Here is a 24,276-nt window from a genome sequence, read left to right on the forward strand (position 1 = left end):
GATTGGGCTCAGTAAGATTTAATAAAAATAAATTAATAACACCCACTTTTGTTCAGCAAGGATGCATTAAACTCATGTCATTTATGTAAAAAAAAAAAAAAAATGCACATATATATATATATATATATAGATTCATTTATTAAGCAGCACAACTGCTTTCAAAATTGATTAGAAATATTTTTGTGCACCAAAATCAGCATATTTCTGAAGGATCACGGGACACTAAAGACTGGAGTAATGCCTGCTGCTTTGCCATCACAGAAATTTTAAAATATATTAAAATAGGAAGTGTAATATTTCACAATATATTTATTTTCAATCTAATAAATGCAGCCTTGGTGAGCATACGTTCATATAAATCATACATAAAACACCACTGAATGCTGAAAAACGTTTTTTAATGAGTTAATGCAGGCAATCTCTCAAACAATATTTTTTTGTTTTAAAGATGGAACATATTCCAGAATCTTCACAAAACATGTCCTTTAACAGAACAAGTCAGTGTAGCATGACACAATGTACAGACTGCTCCAAATCACTGTCAGTTTGACTAACACCACAGCTCAAAAAACCGTGATAGATCAATGCCAATCAATCTATGTGTATTTCCCACTCACACATTCATCAATCCATCCATATGACACACAGTACATAGTAATGTCACACTCTGATGCTCAGCATCCAAATATTTCCTGATCACAGAGGACAGCGTGTTCAGAGATGGATTGTCTTGACTAGTTCAATCAGGTTACACAAATGCGATTAAGGGCGACAACGTCACACTACTTGTCTGTGTTTGGTAGACCAATTCAATGGAAGCAACACTATTGAGTCTAAAAATGTAGTCGTTTGTAAAATTGTGACTAGATGACACAATGCTTTCACAGGTTAAGGGGCAGGACACAAACAATTCATTTTGGTACACATATCAATACAAATATCTGAAATGCATATCATTTTCCGACAATATGGAATTGTACTAGTATTCTCTCCTCCCCACGTGGTTAAACTGTGTCTTTACATAGAAATCGTGCCATCAATATGGGGCATAGCTATCTTTTCAAAAAGTGTAAAGAAATGACCTTGCACTCATCGTGTTAACGTTTATTTAATGTCTAGTCGCACAACTAAACATTAGGAATATATACTATTTCATGTGGATCAAACTCCTGACACATTCCTAGAGAGCTCCATATCAAAACAGCGAGACTTTGGGAACTAGTGCAACAGGGAAGAGGCCTGGTCTCATGGGACAAGGCAGGCACAGAGTAGAACTGAGAGAATTCAAATACTCCACACAAGAGTCATGGCAGATAGTTTAAGGCTGTTTGAAGTGACAGATTTGCAAAATAAAGCTCAGATGCCGGTCCCATCGCTCGAGAAGGGTGCGAACAGCTTTCGCTGTCGTTTAGAAGCCAGCCTGTCCCAGTCACGTGCTGTCGGGTCAGATGACAATGAGATTGAGTCGAAACTCTGCAGTGTTAAGGCCTTTGCCCCAGGACAGGCCCAAGAGAGCAGCAGAAATGTCGTCACGACTGTTTTAGGCGCTTCCTGGGCAAGCCGAAGTGGGGGCACTGTGCCGACGCAAGCGCACGGAAAGCCTCCGCCACTAAGTGAGGATGAGACTGGATCATTGACTTCCAGCCTGCGGTCTCCATTATGTCCGTGGCATGACTGTCAGGAGAGGGTGAAGACATTTCAGTATTAGCACAAGACATTAAAAATCCAAAGGCTCAATTCAATGGTGCATACGGGAGATTCAAGCAACTCTCTATTTATACGAAAGGCCGTTTTCCTCCGAATGAGCATGCACTAATGCAGGAGTTATTGCCATTCTGAAGAGTACGATCAGCAGGGCGCCGGGGATCTATAATAGAGACTTTGTGATATGTTTATAATGCAGAAATGTTCCCTTCCTTGATGTTTCAGACAGTCAAGAGTCTATTAATAACCGGTATCAGGAGATATGCGGGCTGCCCAGAAACTAAAACAATGAATTCTAATGCATCTAAGAGTGCAGATAAGAGCTTGGTATTAATCTTGTGTCACACATATCAGCTAATTACATACTTGCTATTCCAGTTTTTCCCATCTTTACAGCCCAGCTGTCGGAGGACACTGCACCTATGGATAAGATAGAAGAAAAACACTCTCATTCTCAGGCTGGTAAACAGCCATGGCAGCAGGAATTCATCAAGCAGAGTTTCTTTGGCGGCGCTTGCCTGTTGATAAAATCTATGGCCTGTGCTTTGAGCTGCTCGGCGCTGTGCAAGTCGGCCAGGATGAGGGTGTCTGCCACGTTTTCAACCGAGAGGCTGTTGCAAAGGGCTTCCTCACACATGACCTTTAAGCGCTCCAGAGCGTACTGAGAGAATGACACACATGAGCATTTTAAGCATTAGCTCACCCAAAAAAGACTATTCTGGCATCATTTATTCACCCTCATGTTGTTCCAAACCTGTATGACTTTCTTCCATCTATGAAACACAAAATAATACATTTTTGTAATCATGTACTGGTCAAAATTCTGAAGCTTTCAAGCTTCAAAAAGGAAAAAGCACCACAAAAGTATCACCGAAATAGTCCATACGACTAGATTGAGACAGAGCAAATTCTTTATTCATTGTAAATCTCAACGTTCGCCCTAGCTCATCATGATGCATTCATGAAAGTAGTAGTGATGCTTAAATTGTTCTTTTGAGTCTGATCTTCTTCAGTAAATCACTTGGCTTTAGTGATCAGAACAAATTTTTTTCCCACAGAAGAAAGTCATATGGGTTTGAAACAACTTAAGGGTGAGTACATGACAGTTTCACTTCTAGTTGAACTATTCTTTTACACAAACTGTTCATTTCCTGATCTTTTTTTATCTTCTGCAGGCGCACAAAAAAGGTAACCTTTACACACATATATATACACACACACTCTACAGTTCAAAAGTTTGGTTGCAGTAAGATTTTTTTTTCATTTTTTTTATGAAGTCTCTTATGAGCGCAATAAAAAATACAATAAAAACAGTAACATTGTGAAATATTACAATTTAAATAACCGTTTTCCATTTGAATGTTTTAAAATGTAATTTATCCCTGTGTTGGTAAAGCTGAATCTGCAGTTTCATTACCCCAGTCACATGATCCTGCAGAAATCAATCACTCTAACAAGCATAATTGATGCACAAGTAACATTTCTTATTATTAGCAATGTTGAAAACATTTGTGCTGCTAAATATTTGGGTAAACCGTGAAACAATTTTTTCCAGGAGAACAGCATTTATTTGGATTTATTTTATTTTTTTTACCAGTATTATGCATTCACTGTCACTTTTTAAATTCAAATTAATGCATACTTGCTGGATAAAAGTATTCATTAAAAAAATGTAAAAAAAAAATATATAAAAAAACATTCTTACTGACTCCATACTTTTGAATGGTAGTGTATGGCCTGATGGCAAACATTTCTCTCATTAGTTTAGGAGATGCTTAAAGGGATACTTCAGGATTTAGCATTAAGCTTTATATTAGTAGAAAACCTGTAGTATTTTCGAATTACCGTGCTTGCCACCCTCATATCTCCCTGAGACGAGAGATTTATGTATTTTTTGTCTGGAAAAAATCCTCCGATGACGCAAAAATCGTCATTTTGTGTCATCGGAGGATTTTTTGGCCAGAGGCTAAAGACTACAGCCAGTAGTAGGGGCTGTCCCGCATGTTCTCAACCCGCCCATAGAGGGTGGGATCTCACTCACAGAATGTACACAGTGTCAGCCGTCTTTCTTTGGAAGCTAAGCTAGCAGGCTCTTCTGTGGAGAAAGCTGAGTAGTAGGGGTTACCATCCTTTTTTTCCCGGACATGTCCGGCCGTCGAGATCGTCCAAAATGTCCGGGATTCAGCTTTTGCGTTCTGCGGTCGCCATTCATTGTTTACATGCACACCTTTTGTTTCAATCTAACAATTCATTCCGATTGGTGAATCTGAATGTAGTGTTTACATGAACACTAAACAAGTGATCGGTTGATGTGAGTTTTAACATTGCTAAGAAAATTCCCGCTCCCCCGTGAGAGATACGAGACTGGTGCGTCTCAGTAATGACGCCACCGGCCTCGCGCCGTTCTCCCACGCCCCTCAGTCTCGTCCTGCTCTCCACAGTAAACATGATGAATGGCGACTGTAGAACGCAAAAGCCGAATCCCGGACATTTTGGGCGATCTCGAAAATCCTGGGCAAACTCGTCACGGAGACTCACTAGCAGCTAGTCTTATTTTCAATTGCGCTCTCTTACTGGTAGGTGTGGCTTGGGAGTGGCCTCTTAGGGCAGCGAAGCAAGTGCATTCTGTGAGTTGTTGTCTTTCATCCACATAAGCCTAAAATACACTTTCTGGCTTTTCTCAGTCTAGAAAACTCCAAAATTATTCAAAAATAATTTCCTATTTTAAATCTTTCCAGAGGTGAAGTATCCCTTTAAAACTAAAATATATGCATTTAACATTATCTAAAGATTTCATAAAACACCCACTTACTTTATCAGCTGCGGCTAATAAACTATCGGCCATTTTCTCTAAATTTGGTGCTTTTCCTGTGTATATGAAGCCCATCATTTCCTTAAAAACCTCTGGTTCAACATCACTGATGTCCACTCGATTCTGTAAGAAAACAAAGCAGCTTATGAACTCATACGCTGTATTACGGCAAAAGTATCTGAAACTATATTGCTATTGCAATATAAGAAGTGCATCAAATGCATACCTTTTTACTCTCCTCCATTTCATGTTCAAACATGGCATTAAAGACCGGTGATCTTGCTGTCAAAAAAGCAATAAATCTGTCAGTCACACTATATGAGCATCTCTCCATGCTCACAGTCAAAAACAAATGACACAAGTGTCCAGTTTTTTTATTAAATTATTCCAGACCTGTGAATCTACACAGGCAAAAAGAAACCAAAAGGCAGAAGTCACATTCATGAACCCAGTCGTCCTTTGAGGACATTAATAGTGGATCACACCCTGGATTTTCAATGATGAATCTAAAACTGTCATATTGAAGAATTACAACCTCAGAAAAATAAAAAAAAATACTGTCAAGGTCACACAAACTGTCTCCCGACACACATACACAACCCCTCAGAAGGGTGGGTGCTGCTGAGCTAGCGTCGCTGGGATGAGAGGAGAACATGGACGTGATGTCGTCAGCAGGGCTGGGGGTCTGGATTAGACTCACCTGCCAGGATGGATTTGTGGGCTTTGAACTCCTGCCCCCCCACATATAGAGTGCAGTCCGTGAAGCGTGAGCATTCCCACAAGTTACCCAGGTCATCAGACAGCTGGCACTCCGGAACTTTCAACATGTTCATGTTGGACTGTCCGGAGATGTTCACGGAGTCCTGGACAACGCTTACCTAATTAACACATATTACATTACTAGTCAAATTAAACCACTTGGTCTGGTAATGCAATGTGATGTACTGAAATGACTTCACACTGTCCTCTTAAATTTTATTATAACATATTTATACATATTTTTATGCATGTTACTTGGCAGTATTCATTTACTTCTCAGAACCCTGTAAAAGCAATAGAGCACCCAAGGTAGCGTGTTATGGTGAATTTGAATGCAACCATGTCATCCAAGTGCTACACTGCTCCAAGGAATTGTTTAGAGCGAACTATTTCTTTAATTATGTGATTACAGCAGCAATGGAGATTGGGCAGGGAAAATGCAGCTCCTATTAACGAAGTACTAATTGACTAAGTGCTCCTATTGATACTTTCTCTGTATACAATGTTGACAAACTCATTCAGAGAACTAGCAACCTAGCCTGCTTCGAAAATATTTCGTGTTGATAAAAATAAATAAAGGTGAATGCAAGGAAAAAAAAAACACTTTCATGCAAAACTGCAGTCATCAGAAACACAACTGATGAAAGCTTCCTGCAGTTTTTTAATAGTTTTTCTGGCAATAATCATCTACAAAAACTGTCCAATTAATGAGGGAAAACATATTATCTGCAATTTGCATTTAGTTTCAACTTTGCCTTGTGATATTGCCAATTTCCCTGCAAATATTAAACCCTGCAGCAGATCTCAACAGGCATGTCGGCTATTTTTCAAGCAAGACTCATAATTGTGTTACAGTAAATTCATTTGACAACCCATTTCATTTGCCGCTCTAGGTGATGTCTCTATCCTGCTACGTTCTGAAGAGATGGGTGATCTGTCAGACTGCTACTAGCATTTTCATACAAACGGATCAGAGCGTGCAGGAAATTCAATTTGCAATCTACTTGCAGGAGAAAAGCCTAAAATTTTGCAAGTTCCACATTTCCATGTTTTGTAAATTACCCAAATGACCACAACAGAGTAACTAAAAGAAAGAAACTACAAATGAAAAAAACAAAACAATGTCAAGCAAATAGGTCAAAGACAAATATATCTAAGTTGATAAAAGGAGAATGTTTCAAATCTAGTTCAACAAGTGTTAGGGCTGCACGATTAATCGTATTTTAATCGCGATAACGATATCTGCCTCTCTCGATTAATTTAAAAAAATCGTCGCGATATTTTCCCGCTCGTTTTTATCCTGAAAACGCATTTTTATTAGACATTTGCATTATCTTGCATTGTAAACACGTCCCCACTAGCGTTGATGTTTGTGGTTGCCAGATCTTAATAGCTTAAATCTCCCAAATTACCTAAACAGAGCTTTTCTCTTACATTTTATGCCTCGTGTTTTACTTAATCGGTGCAATCTGGCAACCCTGCGCGAGCGCTCTACACTGCGGAAAAAGCACTGATCTCCACAGCGATATTCTGTTTGCATGAAATTGTTATACAGCCAGTCTGTTTCTTCACAAGCCACTTGTGCTGTTTGTGTGACTAAATCTGTTTCTAAATGAGTTTCACTGTTCTATTTTTTGAAGTTTAAGTTTTTACCAGTTTTCATGATGCGAATCAGTTGAAAACGACAGCCACTGCCCGTTTTCAGTGTGTATCAACAAGTAGACTATTTTTCTTTGCAGTACGAATTTGCTGAGCGATCTGGCCGTACTTCGTCTCATTTTCAACCGAAATGTGTCGCTTAGAAAATCTAATGTGAAGACGAATCACAAAGCGCTTATTTGACGTTAAATCGTGCCATTTGTATTGACTTGCGGTCTGAGGAAGTTGTAGTTGGTTAAATGAAGTCGGATGGTTTGAAATTAACACCAATGCGGCTAAAACTGAACTTTGGCGGGTATCGCTGTCAAATCACTGGCCAATTTGGCATGTTATTATGTTTACTCACTTTGCTGGGGAAATTCGTGTAAACCAAATCTGCGCAAATACTCGTGCAAAACCGTTAACTGTCTCTTCTCTATCTCTGTAGTTTCTCAAATGAGAATAATCGTGATTAATTATCGCGATTATAATTTTGAGCAAAAATAATCGCGATTATCATTTTAACCATCGTGCAGCCCTAACAAGTGTAGGGCTGCAACAACTAATCGATAAAATCGATAATAATCGATTATGAAAATCGTTGTCAACGAATGTCATTGTCGATTAGTTGGTCTGCTCACGTCACGGGGAGCGTTGCTGATAACGTCACTTTCATGACAACGCAGTCATGCGAAATGGCAGAGAGTAATCGGAGAGAAACATCAGCACGGCAAGCAAAAACTGTATATTCTCATTATATGAAGATGTGAAAATGGTATAGTCTAGTTGAATTCAATGCTACTGTGTAAACAGCTTTGTTTACTAACTTCGGGACAGTCACACTAGATCTATTTTGTATTGAGGATCAGGTTGCGCAATCAGTTCGCTCGCAACATAAGTGATGGATTAAAATAGCGCGACCGCAGAAATAGGTTAAATTAAATGGTGTTTACAAAGTGAAGCACTAAATATAAAGGCAGTTAAATAACAGCAGCAGTAAAATATTGTTTTTTAGTCACTGTAGTCAGTGGTTTTCAGCGAATGCTTGTGCAGTAATACATCATTTTTCCTGTACTTTTAACCAAGCCTGTTGTCAGCTGCGTACCTCCATTCCGCTCTCTTTTTTATAGCATTTGTCTACTATGTAAGGGATAATCCCGCTTATTACATGGCTACCCACCAAATAAATCAATTATTTTACACAAAATATTGATTTAAAAAGGAGTTTATTGATTTAAAAATGATTGTATTGCTTCAGCTAAAGAAAATAGTCCGTTCCGTCTCTACGGTTAGAATCCTGCGTCCATAGCAACGCTCTGTTTTTCTGGGGTGTTATACTTCGCAGCGGTCTGTCATCAAGAAATAACAGATCGCATTCTACATTGGAATTCAAAATCTGCTGCTTAATACCTTATTACAAACATGTTTGTGTCCTAATTTCATAATGTGAAGTTTATATGAGCAGCGCAACTCAATATTTTGTTTTGTTTATATATATTTTGGATATTTAAAGGAGTTTTACTGTTTAAAAACTGGACAAACTTTTGTGTTTGGGGTTTAAAATGTAAAAATTAAAGATTATATTAGTAAAACTCAATGTGTTGCTTTTGCACTTTTTAAAGTACACTTTTACACATAAATACCCTGATTTAGGGTTTTATTTAGTTATAAACAAAAATCAAATTGAATTTTTTAAAAAACCTATCCGATTAATCGATTAATCGAAAAAATAATCGTCCGATTAATCGATTATCAAAATAATCGTTAGTTGCAGCCCTAAACAAGGGTCAAGTTCAATACATTTAATCCTTGATTTTTTTTGAATTGATGATTTCATTTATATTATTGAAAAATGCTGACAGCATTGCAATGATAGATTGTTTTGTGCAAATTTTAGATATCCAGGATTCATGCGAAACATTTTTTGTATGTACATCATCTATGCTTTAGATTTACATCACTAAATAAATACATTAATGCAATTTTAAAAAGATTAATCAGGTGTGGCTGACCCAAACCAATACTTTCATGCTTGGAGGTCTGAATCAGAAGTACTGAACAGATTATGAAGTAAATGCATACTTGCCTCACAAAATAATGTGAGTTTATCATCTGGTAGCAGCCCATTTGCTTCATCAAGCAGAAAATCTCTCCTAATAAATTTTTTGAAGCCCCAGTCTTTGCCTTGGACAAACCGATAGGCTCTTTGGCTTTCTGCATTTGGAAAACAAGTAAGAGTTAAGTTAGAAACGTTTTGTTCAAGAGCACCAAAAGCCATCAGCTGATACCGAATTACAAATCTGTTGCGTTTAAAACAACAGGACTCCAATAAAAATCAAAATAAATCTCTAATTAAAGCTTTTTTTCTTCTTTTTTTTTTTAGACAAAGTTCTTACCCATAGCTTTTGTCTCCTCCCGTTTAGCGTTCAGTAAAGAAAATTTGAACTTGGCTCTGACTTCACTTTTTGGACAACTAACTAATAGCAAATATAGCGATAGATAATCTTTACTTTCATCATCGAGACCCTTCGGATTGACCCGCAGGCACCTGAAGATAGACAAAGATGCAGAGGGATTGAGATTATGAGCATGAAAGTATTATAACACACACAAACACATTAATTGGGCTCCTCACCATTTCATCTTATCATTAGGCCCTGATGAGAAGGTAGAGCTCTTTAAAACTTCACCCATCTCTTCTCGACAGAAGCTGAAGTTGTTTATGGTCCACATGTAGGAAAATTTCACTACCTTGACCTACAAGATCACCAAAGATAACCATCAGTGAAAATGGATAACTGTCAACACACATACCAATGTGCAGTCATTCCTAATCAACAACACATCTAATGCTATGAGAACACATGCACTTCCTGTAGCTTCAACTTCAAATGTTTGTACCAACATCTGATTCACTTCCTAAGCAACTACATAGCTCCTATTCAACTTTGAATTGCACTAGCCTGAGGGTTAAGTCTTACTGAGACAAATTTCCGATGGTATCATTTTACCGTATCTGATAAACCAGCATGACCACATTATGATGACTGCTTGAGTTTCATTATCACTTGCACAATAAAGTGTCACTCTATCTACTTTAATGCACTGATTACCCTTCATTAGATCAAACTGTGCACAGCGGCGTAACAAGCAAGAGATCAAAACATATGCATTTGCTCAAGCAACATTTGTCATTTTTCAGAATCATAAAAAAAAAAAAGGTAAAATTTCTGGACAAATTTATTTGTATAGCGCTTTTCACAATACACATTGTTTCAAAGCAGCTTTACAGAAAATGACACCATATGTCCTAACCAGACGCCATGCCACAAGTTTCCAGCGACAAGCATTTTGTCTGTCCACACGAGACACGAATACCACCAGATGCAAAAACACACACACAAAAAAATAAAAAAAAAAATAAATTAAAAAAAATTAAAAATCACAGCCAATCAGAATAACGTGGGGGTTGGCTCTCTTTGCAAGCGCACTGCACTCGCAATGAAATGGACACACCATTTTAACATTACTAAATGTGTTGCAGTGCCACGTCTGGTTAGGACATGGTGTTATAGTCGTATTTAGCAGATTAGAGCCGGACGATAATATAGTTCATATTTTGAAAAGATACAAGCAATCAAGCAGTTGAGATATGCTATATAGTGTATATTGCCCTGCGTGAGTATACTGCATGAATATAATACATGACCAACTTTATATAAAGAGCTGGGTGATAATATAATTACAATTTACAAAAAAAAAAAAAAAAAAAAAAATTATATATAAAAAAAAGTGTATATATATATATATATATATACTTCTGTGCAATTATAGTCTACATTATGTGATAATATAAACAGGGGTGAACATGGTAAAAATATATTATGCACAGCAGAAAACTTGGAGGACAGTGCTTTTGAGACCACATTCAAACGATTTTAAACGAGGAAGAAGAGTCGAAAATCAGTACTCGTGCACTGTTATCTGTGTGCACAGCCGCACACACCAGAAGAGCGCGAATGCAGAGAGAGGCGTGCTTCAGACAGCGCTCGAACACAGAATCGATTCCTCTTTCCCGTTTACTTGTGCTTGAACAAACACATACAGACAAAAAAAACCACATACACCTGGATATACACAATCAAGCAGCTATATAAACGGCTTCCAAAATTCTTCAGCATAGTCTGTACATGATCGCTTGAGCAGTGAGTCCATCTCACCTGGGTATAGCACCAGCTCTCTGCCACAGGACCACTGGACATCTCCCCTGGAGGAGGAGGGGTTGGGACCCCTGACATCGCCAGCTCTCTCCCCACTACAAGAAGCGCTGACGGTCCCAAAGCTTTCACCACTTGACCTTTATGGAAACAGAGAGCAAAGACATCATATAAGAAAAATAAACGGCAGCAATTTCTGCCTCTCCTCCTGACCTGAAAATAACAAATCTTTGACTTTGCCATCAGCAAACCATTTTGTGGTCAAATGAGAGTCATTGCAAACCCCAACTCAGGGCACAAAATCTATCAAAAGTGGAGGAAGGAAATGAAAGAATGAGCTTTATGAAAACCTATAACACCGGAAGCGTGCAATATCACAATCCAGTCTGTAGTGTGACAGAACATAACCACAGTAATGTGTTTTAAATCCATGAAAATTCTTACGAGAAACCATCACTCTAAATATAGCTGTGCTTGATGAGAAACATCAGAATCAGTTAAGTCCAATGTAGTGACTAAATGGCTTGTTGGCGCAGGCCTGATAGGCAGGTCTGAACTTGCCCTTGTTGACAAGGTAGTCAAGGGCACATTAGTTGCATTTTGGTAAACCAACGGACAAATTCACCTATATTTCACTCTTGACCAAACTATTTTGACTTTTCAGAACCAAATTCAAGTTTAAATAATGACTTGCACAACACCCTCCAACTCACCTAAGCCTTAGTAAATATCTTGAAATTCATTTCTTGATGCCATTGTACACATGTATCAGGTAAACACTGCAGAAACAAGCTTAAGCTTTACTGTGACATTACAGCATGATCCAAAGGCTCCTCATCCCAACCTGTAAATATAAATAAATACATATCTTTCATACAATAAATTTGTATCCATTTTAATCCAATCATAAGCATTTATCAGGCACTAAGTAAAATAAGATCAGTACATCATCATATTATGTATACTGATAATTACTGAAATAATCACATTTAATACAAAATATTTAATAAAACATAACCAACATCCACAGCTATATGGTTTTTGAATAACATTAATTTAACTCTACTGGACTGTCTGTAAACTTCATTACGCCATTTACAATTTAACTTCAGTTGAGCGAGTTCAAATCCGGATTTGACTGCTCCAAAAATTGAGCTGACAACCAATTTAACTCAGGACAATAAAATTAAAATGTTTAGAACACGAATAATAGTTTTTTTATTTTTCTCTCTCTGTTTTGGGCTTCTGTTTTTAAAATGTCAGATTGTTTTCTGGGCTTGGTCAATGTGGTAAAAGGAAACTGGTTAGCTTTGATGCAAACACCAAATCTAATTAAAATCAATGTGTGGTCAGCGATTGTTTAATTCTAAATTAGCTAAATATCATTAACTGAAAACCTAGTGTATAAAAGAGGCAATATTGTCTTACATGGACAAAAGGAATCAAGTCTTTTGTTTGAGCTAGTCAGATTCTTGTCGGCTAGTTGGCTATGTTGTTAGCAAGCTAAACTATATCCACAACATTGACAAAAGTAGATCAGTTAAAACACAAACCTTTCCTCGCCATTCTGTAAATACTGTTAAATTCAAGGTTCGGTGGGTCCTTGTGGATCTGCTAAGTTTAATCACCACTATTTAAGACTGAAGTGTATTTTCAAAAGCAGCCCATCACAGTAGCTTGCAGTGTGTGCTGCTTATCCTGCCAATGAAGGTAGCGAAAGCAAAGCACAGGAGTGTGAGAAGACAGGGCCGCGCTCAACTCAATCCTGTGGCTGTACGTAATTCCGCCAATCGGGGGCGCGCCTTGGCCAAACAATTACAGATATGTCGATTAAAGATTGTCTAATACCCAAGACAGGAAGCAGGGATATTACGAATTTATAGTATTTATCGTTGCATAAGAAACATCAAAAAAAAAAAAAAAAAAAAAAATGGATTGATTGGATGGAATTTACATTTGGGTCAATCAGCTGCTGATAAAAAAACGTGTAAGAAATTCGAAAGGATGTACTCGTTCATTCAACTTTCGACCTATAGCCCATGTTGAACTTGCAAAACCTACAATCGAATCTGAGATTTCTCAACGGCAATCGGGTGAAAGAGACAAATTTAGCCGTCTAGCCCCATAGACTCCCATTCATTTTGCACTCGCCCGCAATCACCCCCAGTGAAACTCTGGTGGAACTACAACCACAATTCGGTACAGTAGGACTTAATAGGAAGTGCCAAGGCTCTCCGTAGACGGGCTCTGGTAAACATGCTGTCGTCGCCTGTCCTTAAAGGGATAGTTCTCTCAAAAATTCTGTTATTATTTACTTTTTCTAATCAGTGTTAATTTCGTTGACGAATAATTTTCGTCATTATTTTCGTCAACGACATTTTTTCACAGACGAAAACGAGACGATAACTAAATAAAAACTAGTTTTGAATGACGAAAACTATGACGAAAATCTATTGACATTTTCGTCAACGAATAAAAACTAGACGAAAATGTTAGATAGTGACGATTTGGGAAGCGATCCGGTCTGATGTCCTGCGTTTGTGGTAGATGCGCATATTTGTACTGTGACGTGCTGATCTTCCCAGCGGCACACGAGTTGGCATGCGCTGCATGTCTCATCAAACGTTAAAACATGTAAACGTCTGGGAGAATGAGTAGAGCAGACATGTAGATCTGAATAAGAGTGACGACGCAAAAAAAGAGCTCTATTCGGTACGGTTTTCTGTGCGCACACACCCGACCCGCGAAGCGTGCAGCCACTCACATAGACACCTATACAGCGCGCGAGTACGGAATTGAGCTCTCTTTCGTTTCTGAATCGACAGATACACACAACATTATGTCTAAATGTCCGTTTTGGAGAGTATTCACGTAAATAATGTGGGTTATGTCTTAAACAGTTGTGAATGTATCATATGTGCATCAGTGCAATTGGATCCGCATGTCATTCGACATGATCCGATGTCTTAAAGTGACAGTGGGTAATAAACCTAATGCGGTCTGTGTCCTTAATATTGATCAAGCAACAAAAGAAAAAGAGAAAAGCATTCACTGCTCGTTAATAGCTTTAAAATAAGGATTAATTATATTTAATTCATACAAATAAATATGTCTGTTTGAAAGAATAGAGAATGATGTATGCAAGTTATAAAGAATTCATATGCTATCATTCATTGAAAAAGAAGACTGTGTTTAGGAAAAGTGTTTTATTTAATTTTAGGACATTTTTTAAGTTACAGTAGTTAAATCTGTATCTGTATTGCACGTTCAAACTTTAAAATCATTCATATTAGCAGGTTAATGTTTTCTCTGGGAGTATATGGGTTTGGAAATTTTAGAGAAATTCTAAATGAATGCATTTCAATTTAAACCCATTATATTTTAAATCAAAATTTGCTGTCAAAATTAACACTGATGTGAGATTATCTTTTGTGAAAAAGCTACAGTCAGTGTTTTTGACATTAAGAATAAAAAAAAATACGTTTTGTATTACAGCCGTTAAATCTGTGTATGTATTGCATATTCAAACCTTAATACATAACAGACTGATAAACATTTAGTCAGGTCAACTGTCGACTAGATTTAGTCGACTAAAATCTGCTAATATTTGTTCTACTAAAACAAAACTAGACTAAGACTAAAAGACTTTAAGACTAGACTAAGACTAAAACTCTTATGATATTTAGTCGACTAAAACTAGACTAAGACTAAAAGATTTCAGGTGACTAAAATGTGACTAAAACTAAATGGTGTGTTATTCAAAAGACTAAGACTAAGACTAAATCAGAATTTGCTGTCAAAATTAACACTGTTTCTAATGTTGTTCCAAACCTGTATTGTATATTTCTTGTGCTGAACACAAAATATATTTTGAAGAATGTGGATAACCCAAACAGTTGCTGGTCCCCATTGACTTCCATAGGTATAATAACAGTGTAACTGTACTGCTGCTGTTTTTATTATGGCTTTGTTTTATACACAGTTTAGTGTATTGCACCTCAGTAATGATGTTGTGATTTTGCCTCAGTAAAACAGGGTGTTCTGCGCTGATGCAAATGCTGTAGCCTACCTGTTGGTTTATAAAGCTAAAAGCGGTTACCATCTTGTAGTTGAACTGAATGCAGGTAATTCTGTTGCATTGCTTTTTATAGTTACATATTTCCTTAGTAAGTGTGTTTTGTGGTTGTGGTGGCAGAGGGTAATATCTGGTATTCTTTTCACTTACATCTCTGTTGATGTTAGTTTTGGTTGTAGTACCGGTGTTTCTTGATCATAATTAAAGGGCTGCTTCTAAGCACCGGGTCTTGTGCTTATTTGTTTGCGTAGGCTATTTGTTTATTGTTTGTAATGTTCAATTTCTCATTTTACCTATGTGGTGTGGTGGTAATTTTCTTACTTTGGTGGTCCACCACTTCAAGGAATGTAGAGGAAACACTGTAGTATTGGTCTCAATGTGTGTGTGTGTGTATGCCAGTTCACCTTACTATTTGCATGTGGACAATGTATGGCACTAAATACAATTTTTCAGTAAATAATTAATAATGATTTAGGGGGAGGGGGAGGGGGAGGGGGGAGGGGGGGGCCTCAAGCAAAGAGCAGCCTAGGGGGCCCTGACCACCTGAATCCACCCCTGGTTACATATATAAATAAATATAGTGGAAGCGTATATCAAGTTTGTTTAAAAAATGGTAAAATGGCAGTAGGCTAGGGCTAGGCTATATAGCCTACACGACTTAGAACTATTTCTCAGCTTTGCTTTTGGTTTATTGTGATTGGCTCCAAATGGAAAGCGTTGGAAAAAGTAACAATTCCGCACATTCTTCAGCTTTCTTATTTTACAAACTTAATATTTTACTTCTGCAAAGTCTTATTTCCCCCATAGGCCTGTGTAAATGTATGGCCCTATGGTGCAGCACATCATCACACTATTTATTGGGTAAATTGTCACAATGTAACCTGCCATTTGGCTTTTCAGCAAGACTTAAAAAGAAAAACAATAAGACAAAAATAATTTTTGGAACTACAACTTGATGTGATAGAAAAGGGAAAATAATAGGCTATATTTCTCATGTTTATGTTGTAGGCTATCTAATCAATCATATTTTTAATCATGTAAGATCATATAGATCATATAAGACCCATTCTTGTGTTCATCATTATATAATCTGAAATATCTGTTTAGTGTTTCTTTTAATGAGTTTTTTTTTTTCTTGAAATAGCTATCTATATTGTTGACTGATGTTGACCTTTTGTTCTTTCTGTAGATGTGTGCAAGAGTTAAAAGTTTCCACAGACCACAGGGGAACAAATAGTTTTACCCTTAACCATCTACATTGTAGAGCAAAGAGCTAAGAGCATCTCCAGGAACTTTTTTCCTACTATGGAAGTCAATTGGGTCCATCAACTGTCTGGTTACCGACATTCTTTAAAATATCTTCTTTTGTGTTCAGCAATAGAAAGAAATTCATACAGGTTTGAAACAACTTGAGGGTGAGTAAATTATGACATAATTTTCATTTTAAAGTGAACTATTCCTGTAATCACCTGTATAATAATGTCCTTCAGAACATGTATCATCTGTGTTCGAAAGCAAAACACGCAACATAAATGATCTCTGCTTGTGTGGTACGTTCTCCTTTGATTGCCAGTAGTTGAGTGCAGATGACTCTTCCGTCACACTGTCCTCCGCAGTGCTCTGATGTCATTCTCCTGACAAACAAAAAGGAGCTTTGGGTAAGCCACTCTTGAAACAATGTGCTGTGATTATACCCTGGAGGCGTGTGATAACTAATTCCCATTTACATCAGCATGGGAGTGTCTCACTAGAAATGATACACCATTTTCACATGGGTCTCATGGTCTCCACAGCTAGTGTTTCATGGTTAATATGCCTTCATCATGAGGAGAGTTCTTTGTTAACTGTGAAAGACATTACATTTTGAGAGTGAGCCGAAAGTTAGAGACGTCTGTTCTACATTTCACCACAGGCTGGACAAAGCGCTATAATAAAATTACCGACTGAGTGCAAAGTCTTTGAAAAATCGATTCCACATTTCATCAGGAAAATTGAAATACTGTAGTGCACATTAGCTATTACATTGCCTGTGAACATTAAACATTCTTTAAACTTTAAATATGGTCAAGACATGGAAGAGAGAAAACCATTTTTTTTTTTGTATTCATCAACACCTCCAGAATGATGGTTACTCAATATCCGCAAATACTGTAAAGTTGGAAACTGAAAACAAGTGAAAATCAGAGCAATAGAAATGAAGAATAATGTCTTAATTGCGCAGATCAGCCATTCTCTTTTCAACACGTTTTTGTAGTTTAAAATGAAGATCATCTGCTGACAAGGGCCAAGGTCACAATGGATGTGAATACAGTTATATGATCATTATACATTTTGACAGGCACTGAAGTGCCTAATTGTCTGTCTTATTCTTGGATGTTGCTTTAAACGTGTTGTGGTAATTATAGCCTAGGACAAGGAAAGTAATCTATCTGTTCTATCTACTGGAGCTGCTTAAAAAAAGCTTAATATACAGTCAACTGAGGTTTTGAGAGGATGTTTTTAGCAGGTCAACCAACAAATATAATAGAAATAAATAAATTTGTGCTGTCAAATTTTAACGCGTTAAGGCACGCGATTCATTTTGTCAGTTTAACGTGTTAAAAGTATTATCAAAATATTTCCCATCATCCTTTAGCTACCTGTCACATTATGTTCAGTTAGTTTCATTATCATGGACTTTTAGTTTGTTTTCATGTTCATCATGTGTTCCTTTGTTCAGTTTTCCGCTCCTCATTATTAGTTCATTTGTGTCAGCTGTGTTCTATTAATCATCCTAATTTGTGTTTGATATATAAGTTGGTCCCTCACTTTCATTCTCTGTCCGATCACGTTACCATATGGGTTACTCTGCCTGTTTGCCTTCCCTGTGGATAGTTATCATTAAACGTCGTGTTGGAACTTGATTCTTCGGTCTTCCTGAACCCACACGTGACACTACCGTTATATGATTACACTTTTATTCATGCAAATGCTTTAAAGCAATCAGTGCATGACTGAATAATGTTTGAAGGATTTAGTTTATGCAGTGATGATTATGAAGTGTTCGATAACTTTATTAAATTTCTGTATATATCATACCTGAAAATCTTAAAGTACTGTTTACAAGGTTACATGGGTCAAAAAAAGGGAAAACAATAACTTTTGTGCATCTTGACAGGGGAAATAAAAATCTGAACTAGTCTGACTGGGCCAATAGAAAGAATTGAGTCCTGATATATTGAAGGGCAGCTAAATGTAACATTTATTAAAATAGGGTTACGTGAAGATTATTTTAAATTCACTTAAATTAAAATCTGTTTTATTACACTGTAAAAAAATTCTAACCCTCCCAAATCAAAAATTTCAAGTGACTGATAACATCTAAATTTTTCAATTGGCCCAAGTGAAATTCTGTAAATTATAAAATTAAATTTACAGATTTTCACTTGGGCCAATTGAAATTTACAGAATTTCACTTGGGCCAATTGAAAAATTTAGATGTTATCGGTCACTTGAAATTTTTGATTTGGGAGGGTTAGAAATTTTTTACAGTGTATTTAAAGCCTAAGAAATATATATATATATATATATATAAATTATAGCTTAAAACATATGTATTTCAGAGACATCAGTAGCAGTATGGCATCAGTATGACTTTCTTCCATTAAAAGATGCCATTAAACAAATTTAAAATATAGGCTACTGTATGCTGTTTCTATGTTAATTTGGAAATTAAATGTGAAATTATTAAAAACTTTAATGTTGGGTTTTGTTAAACATGATTAATTACAGAAAAAAAGGTGTGATTAGTTAGTTATCGATTGACAGCACTAATATATATATGTCACGGAAACAGACTCAATGGCGAGAGGTATAAAATGTAAACAGTTTATTGACAGATTGTACTGTAGATGAGGGCAGATGCAGAAAAGAAACAACAATCAGAGAGAAGGAAGAGAGACTAGGTCCAAACAGGTTAGTAGCACCACACACACCTTTGAATCGCTGTTGTGATAGATAATAATAATGTCTCTTATCTTTGCAGGAACAGACCAGACCATATTTACATTTACACTTATTCATTTTGCAGACACTTTTGTCCAAAGCGACTTACAAATTAGAGAATACAGCAGCAATTCATTGTGAAGAGGCAAATAAACTGTAAAAGTATTAGACATTGCTTATAATAGTATAAGCTAGAATAGGGAGGGATTAAAGAAAAGTGAAAGCATACATTTTTTATTAATTTTTTTATGATGAGGTTAAGTGCTCACAGAAGAGATAAGTTTTCAGCTGTCTTTTGAATGTTGTCAGGGATTCTGCATGAAGTCAGGAAGAGCATTCCACCAGAAAAACAGCAACAGTGAACGAAAATGTTTTGGAGAGTGATTTTGTGCCTCTATGTGACGGTACCATGAGCCGTCAAACATTTATCGATCGTAGGCTTCTGGTAGGGATGTAGACTCGTAAGAGTGAGTGGAGGAGCTGAGCCTGTGGTAGATCTGTAAGCAAGCGTCAATGCCTTGAACTTGATGCGAGTAGCAAGTGGTAGCCAGTGCAGAGGGATAAAGAGAGGTGTGACGTGGGCCCTTTTGGGCTCTTTGAAGACAAGACGTGCTGCAGCGTTCTGAATCATTTGTAGATGTTTGATTGCACATGATGTAAGTCCGGTCAGAAGAGCATTGCAGTAATTAAGCTTAGCAATGACCGGGGCCTGGACGAGAAGTTGTGTTGCATAGCTACTCAGTTGGGAAAGGCCTGATCTTCCTGATGTTGTGTAGTGCAAACCTGCATGACCTTGCTGTCTTTGCAATGTGGTCTTTAAAGGTCAGTTGGTCCTCAAAGATTACCCCAAGATTTCTGGCCGACCCTGATGGGGTAATTGATGATGTACCTAGCTGGATGGTGAAATCTTGCTGTAGAGACAAATTACAGGGAAGATGAGAAGCTCAGTCTTTGCCTGGTTGAGCTGCAGGTGATGTCCTCTCATCCATCCTGAGATGTCTTCAGACATGCGTGCAGCTACTGTGGGATCATCTGGTTGAAATGAAAGATAGAACTGTATGTCATCAGCATAGCAATGGTAGGAGAAACCATGTGCCTGAATGACTGGTCCCAGTGATGTAGTGTATATGAAGAAGAGGAGGGGCCCAAGAACTGAACCCCGAGGAACCCCAGTGATCAGCTGATGTGCTTTGGAAACCTCCCCTCTCCAGGCAACCCTGAAAGACCAACATGCGAGATAGAAGTGGAGTTCTTGTGATGCCCAGTAATGAGAGGGTGGCCAGAAGGATCTGATAATTCACAGTGTCAAAGGTAACAGATAGATGCAGGAGAATGAGAACTGATGATCTGGAATCAGCTGTCGCAAACCGCAGGGCTTCAGTGACCGACAGCAATGCAGTCTCGGTTGAATGGCCGTTCTTGAAACCAGATTGGTTGACGTCCAGCTGGTTATTCTGTGAGAGGAAAGATAATGCCTGGTTAAAAACAACTCGTTCAAGTGTATTCGCTATGAATGGTAGGAGAGAGACAGGTCTGTTACTGTCTATACATGATGTGTTTAATGTGGGTTTTTTTAAGCAGTGGGGTTAGCCAAGCCTGCTTGAATGCGGTAGGGATAATGCCTGTGTGGAGAGATGTGTTGATGAAATGTGTGAGTCCTGGTAGGAGAGATGGCTTGTAGAAGGTGTGAGGGGATGGGATCTAGAGGGCAGGTGGTAGGATGACTGGAGTTTAGAGAAGTTTAGATACTTCTGCCTCAGTCAGGGGAGAGAAGGAGGAGAGAAGATTTCTGGCTGTGGATGTGGTTTGGTCTGAGTTCCTATGTGTGGAATCCATTTTTTCTCTGCTGCCCTGAGTTTGGTCCGGTGTTCACGAAGAACATCAAAATATGGAGGAGATGGAAATCCAGTGATGCAGGAATACAGACAAATGGAGCACAGGGGAACAACAAAGGTAAGTAGACTCAGGTAAGTAGCGCATATCAGTACGGGTAGTCCAAGTCATAAACGATATAGCAGTCAGGGACAAGACCAGACAATCTCTGTGTGTGTGTGTGTGTGTGGTGCTGGCTTATGTCGAGCAATAGATGAGGATGATGGCAGACAGGTATGTTGATTGAGAAGAGTGTGCAGGTGATGGCCAGGGAGGATTATTGGAAATGTAGTGTGCAGAGGTGACAGGCATGGTGATCCTGACAGTACTCCCCACTTCTGCAAGGCGCAACCTTGCTCACAACAGTATCCAGCCAGGGTGGGAGGTAGGGCGTCCTAGAGCGGTGGCAGGTGACAGGCAGATGAATAGGGATATAAGGGCAGGTCAGGAAACCTCCAGGATGACACAGGCTACCTAAGGAACCAGGGAGGTGAGGGTCACTCAGGGAGCCATAGTGGTGAAGGTATATAGTATGCATTAATTAATGCATAACTACACACTCTGTAAAAAATGATTGTGATTTTAACGGTAAAAGTGCTCCGGTGAAAAACTGTTAATAGGCTAACCGAAAGTTTCCATACTGTGATAAATCTAACCGTACATTTAATGCAATTTTAATAAATCTAACCGTACATTTAATGCAATTTTACAGTAAAATGCCATTAAATTTACAGTTTTTGGAAGTGAGAAAGAACAAGTCATTGTATAATTTACGGTGAAAAACCGTAAATTGACATTTCCACAATTCCCTGTGTGACACTTCACATTTGTGTATTTTTGTTGAAATAACTATGTTTCTTCATAGTTTTTTCTAATCAATTATGTACATTAGGGTTTTATGTAAAATTTAATGTTGTTAAATTAATGTTTATTGCATTTTTAAAATGTCATGTGTGTTATAATGGTGTTTACTTTGTGTTTGTGTGAATGGCACTGTGCAGCTTCTATACTGTATTAGTAACTTTCTCAGCGTGTGGAAAAGCTACTTGTGATGAGCTTTGATTTGATTAGCAATTCAATAACTTCTATTTTTCCATACTTCCGATAGAGGACAAATTTTTTTAATTCATTTTCACTTAATATTCAACAATATTATTGATCTGACTGTACTGTAGACGATGCACAATTTTTGCAGAACTGCTCAATAGATAAAAAAAAATAAAAATAATAATTGAAGATCTTTACAACAGAACCGAATCAACACTGAACTGACATCAGTTGAACAACAGCCAAAATGCATAATTTTTTTCTGTTATCACAGTAAAGCTGCTTTGAAACAATCTTGTATAAAGCGCTATCAATAAAGGTGACTTGACTTTAACTATTATAATTAATGTGAATAATGCATATAATTAATTCTAAAAAGAAGATCATAGTAATTTATAAGGTTTTGGATAGTAATGACTCAAGTACATCTTCCTAAAGGACTAAATTACTAATTACTTGGATCAGTATTCTAAAGTGAAGATCATGGTAACCCACAAGTAATGACTCAACTTTTACCAAATCCAAATACTAACTTTCTGGCATAACGTTTGTCCTCTTCTGCTGCTATTATTTTAAAATAGAGGTGATATTTAACCAATTACATGATGAAATAATCGATTTATATTAATTCACCACTGTATGGCAGACAGGCCACAACATGAGAAAAACATTCACTGAAAGATATTTAGAATGACAACATGTGCCACATGGAAACTAGATGTCAGTGCTATGAAGACATTGCTATTATTATTTTTGATATGTAGCAAAAAGTCTCTTTCAGGCTGAATGGCAAGACATGTAATGATGGCCATGGAAAATAAAAGTGTGACCATGCTGACCCTGAACTGACCTAATCAAGCCACTGACAGACATCAGATGACAGCAAAATACAGACTTTCTGTACTTGCATTCGTGTAAGGTCATATACACAGAAAGAAAGAAAAAAACACCATGGGCAACATTCATGACACTAAAGTAATACTATAAACATGAATTAAATAACAGAAAATGCAACACAAACCATTAAAAATGAGAAGAAACAAAACTATTTAAATAAAATATATTTCATATACAATATGTTATTTGTCACCAAGGGATTTTTTTCTCCATAAATGATATGACAATTCATAGTTTTTACTTCCAAAAACCACAAATATGACAGTAAAATATTTTACAGTAAAACAACATAATGTGATATTCAACCATTTACAGTATTCTGTAACTTAATTTAACTAATTCACAGGTTTTAACAGTGTTTTTTTTTTTTGGTAAAACACACACACAATTTTTTATGCATATTATGCCACAATAATTTGATCATTTTTTTAATTAATCTGCTTATCATGTAATTAAAACTGTTACATATTGACAGCCCTAAAGATAGACAGATTCATTACAGTACATCTATACAGTACATTTATGACTCCAGACTCAGATGTCAGACACGTAACCTTACAGGAAAATTAGTTTTTCTGCTTATTGGATGGAACATTTCATTGTCCTTGACTTCAACAATTTCCCTTTGAAAGTCTAAGTTGAATTTAATTTAAATGCATTTAAGGGAAGTTTCAAAACTCAGTTAAAAAAGACTAAAGATGAAGGACACAAACAGTTCAGTCTTTGTTAGAGAAAAAAATGAAACTGCTGATATATTTATCCAATACACACACATCTAATTTAGACCGTAGTCTCCATGCATCCATCATTATATGCAAATAAAGCAGCAATATGTTTCTTTTTCGGTGTGGACAGGCAGTGATGTGCACAGCTGGATCAGTGGGAGCCTCTCAGTGCCACACAGAACATTTCACACCCGAGCTAGCAGAGCTACACGCACACACACACACATACTAACAGCTCTCTGCATGTATAATGAGCTTGATCCTTCTAAATCTATCATTCCCAGAGTCCGTGCATGCAGCCCCTTTAATCTCTTTAACAACTGTGTTGGCTGCGTAGAAGCATGGCAGAGACTGGCCCAGTGTTCAGATCATCTGAGTGTTCTTTCTCTATAATCCACAGACTCCTCAGTTGAGCCCAGGCATATAGACACATTTACAGATTCCACCAAATCAAGTGCTTAAGCCACCGAACAAACATTAGATTTCATTTTAAACAGTGAGCAAATACAAGGTGTGCTAGGAAAGAAAACACACATTTAAAAAATT

The 24,276-nt window shown here is 37.3% G+C and overlaps 1 protein-coding gene across 1 annotated transcript; it reads right to left on the reverse strand.

The window, feature by feature from the left end:
• Positions 1-292: 292 nt before the first annotated feature.
• Positions 293-12,918, reverse strand: spopla (speckle type BTB/POZ protein like a). The gene is made up of 12 exons (XM_081369627.1): positions 12,684-12,918; positions 11,844-11,974; positions 11,134-11,270; positions 9,549-9,670; positions 9,310-9,461; positions 9,000-9,127; positions 5,217-5,394; positions 4,743-4,798; positions 4,517-4,639; positions 2,223-2,365; positions 2,071-2,124; positions 293-1,674 (listed from the first exon to the last, which is right to left on the reverse strand). Exons 3-12 carry the CDS (start codon positions 11,209-11,211, stop codon positions 1,530-1,532), a joined length of 1,179 nt encoding a protein of 392 aa, XP_081225753.1. The 5' UTR covers positions 11,212-11,270; positions 11,844-11,974; positions 12,684-12,918; the 3' UTR covers positions 293-1,529.
• Positions 12,919-24,276: the final 11,358 nt, after the last annotated feature.

The sequence above is a fragment of the Scardinius erythrophthalmus genome, assembly GCF_964197995.2.
Source record: "Scardinius erythrophthalmus genome assembly, chromosome: 6".
Taxonomy (NCBI): Eukaryota; Metazoa; Chordata; class Actinopteri; order Cypriniformes; family Leuciscidae; genus Scardinius; species Scardinius erythrophthalmus.

Coding starts and splice junctions, on each gene's coding strand:
- spopla (XM_081369627.1), bottom strand. CDS start 11,211: ATGTCAGGGGTCCCAACCCCTCCTCCTCCAGGGGAGATGTCCAGTGGT. Junction 9,462..9,548: donor CCTAATGATAAGATGAAATG/GTGAGGAGCCCA, acceptor GTCTATCTTCAG/GTGCCTGCGGGTCAATCCGA. Junction 1,675..2,070: donor GGGAAAAACTGGAATAGCAA/GTATGTAATTAG, acceptor CTCTCCTGACAG/TCATGCCACGGACATAATGG.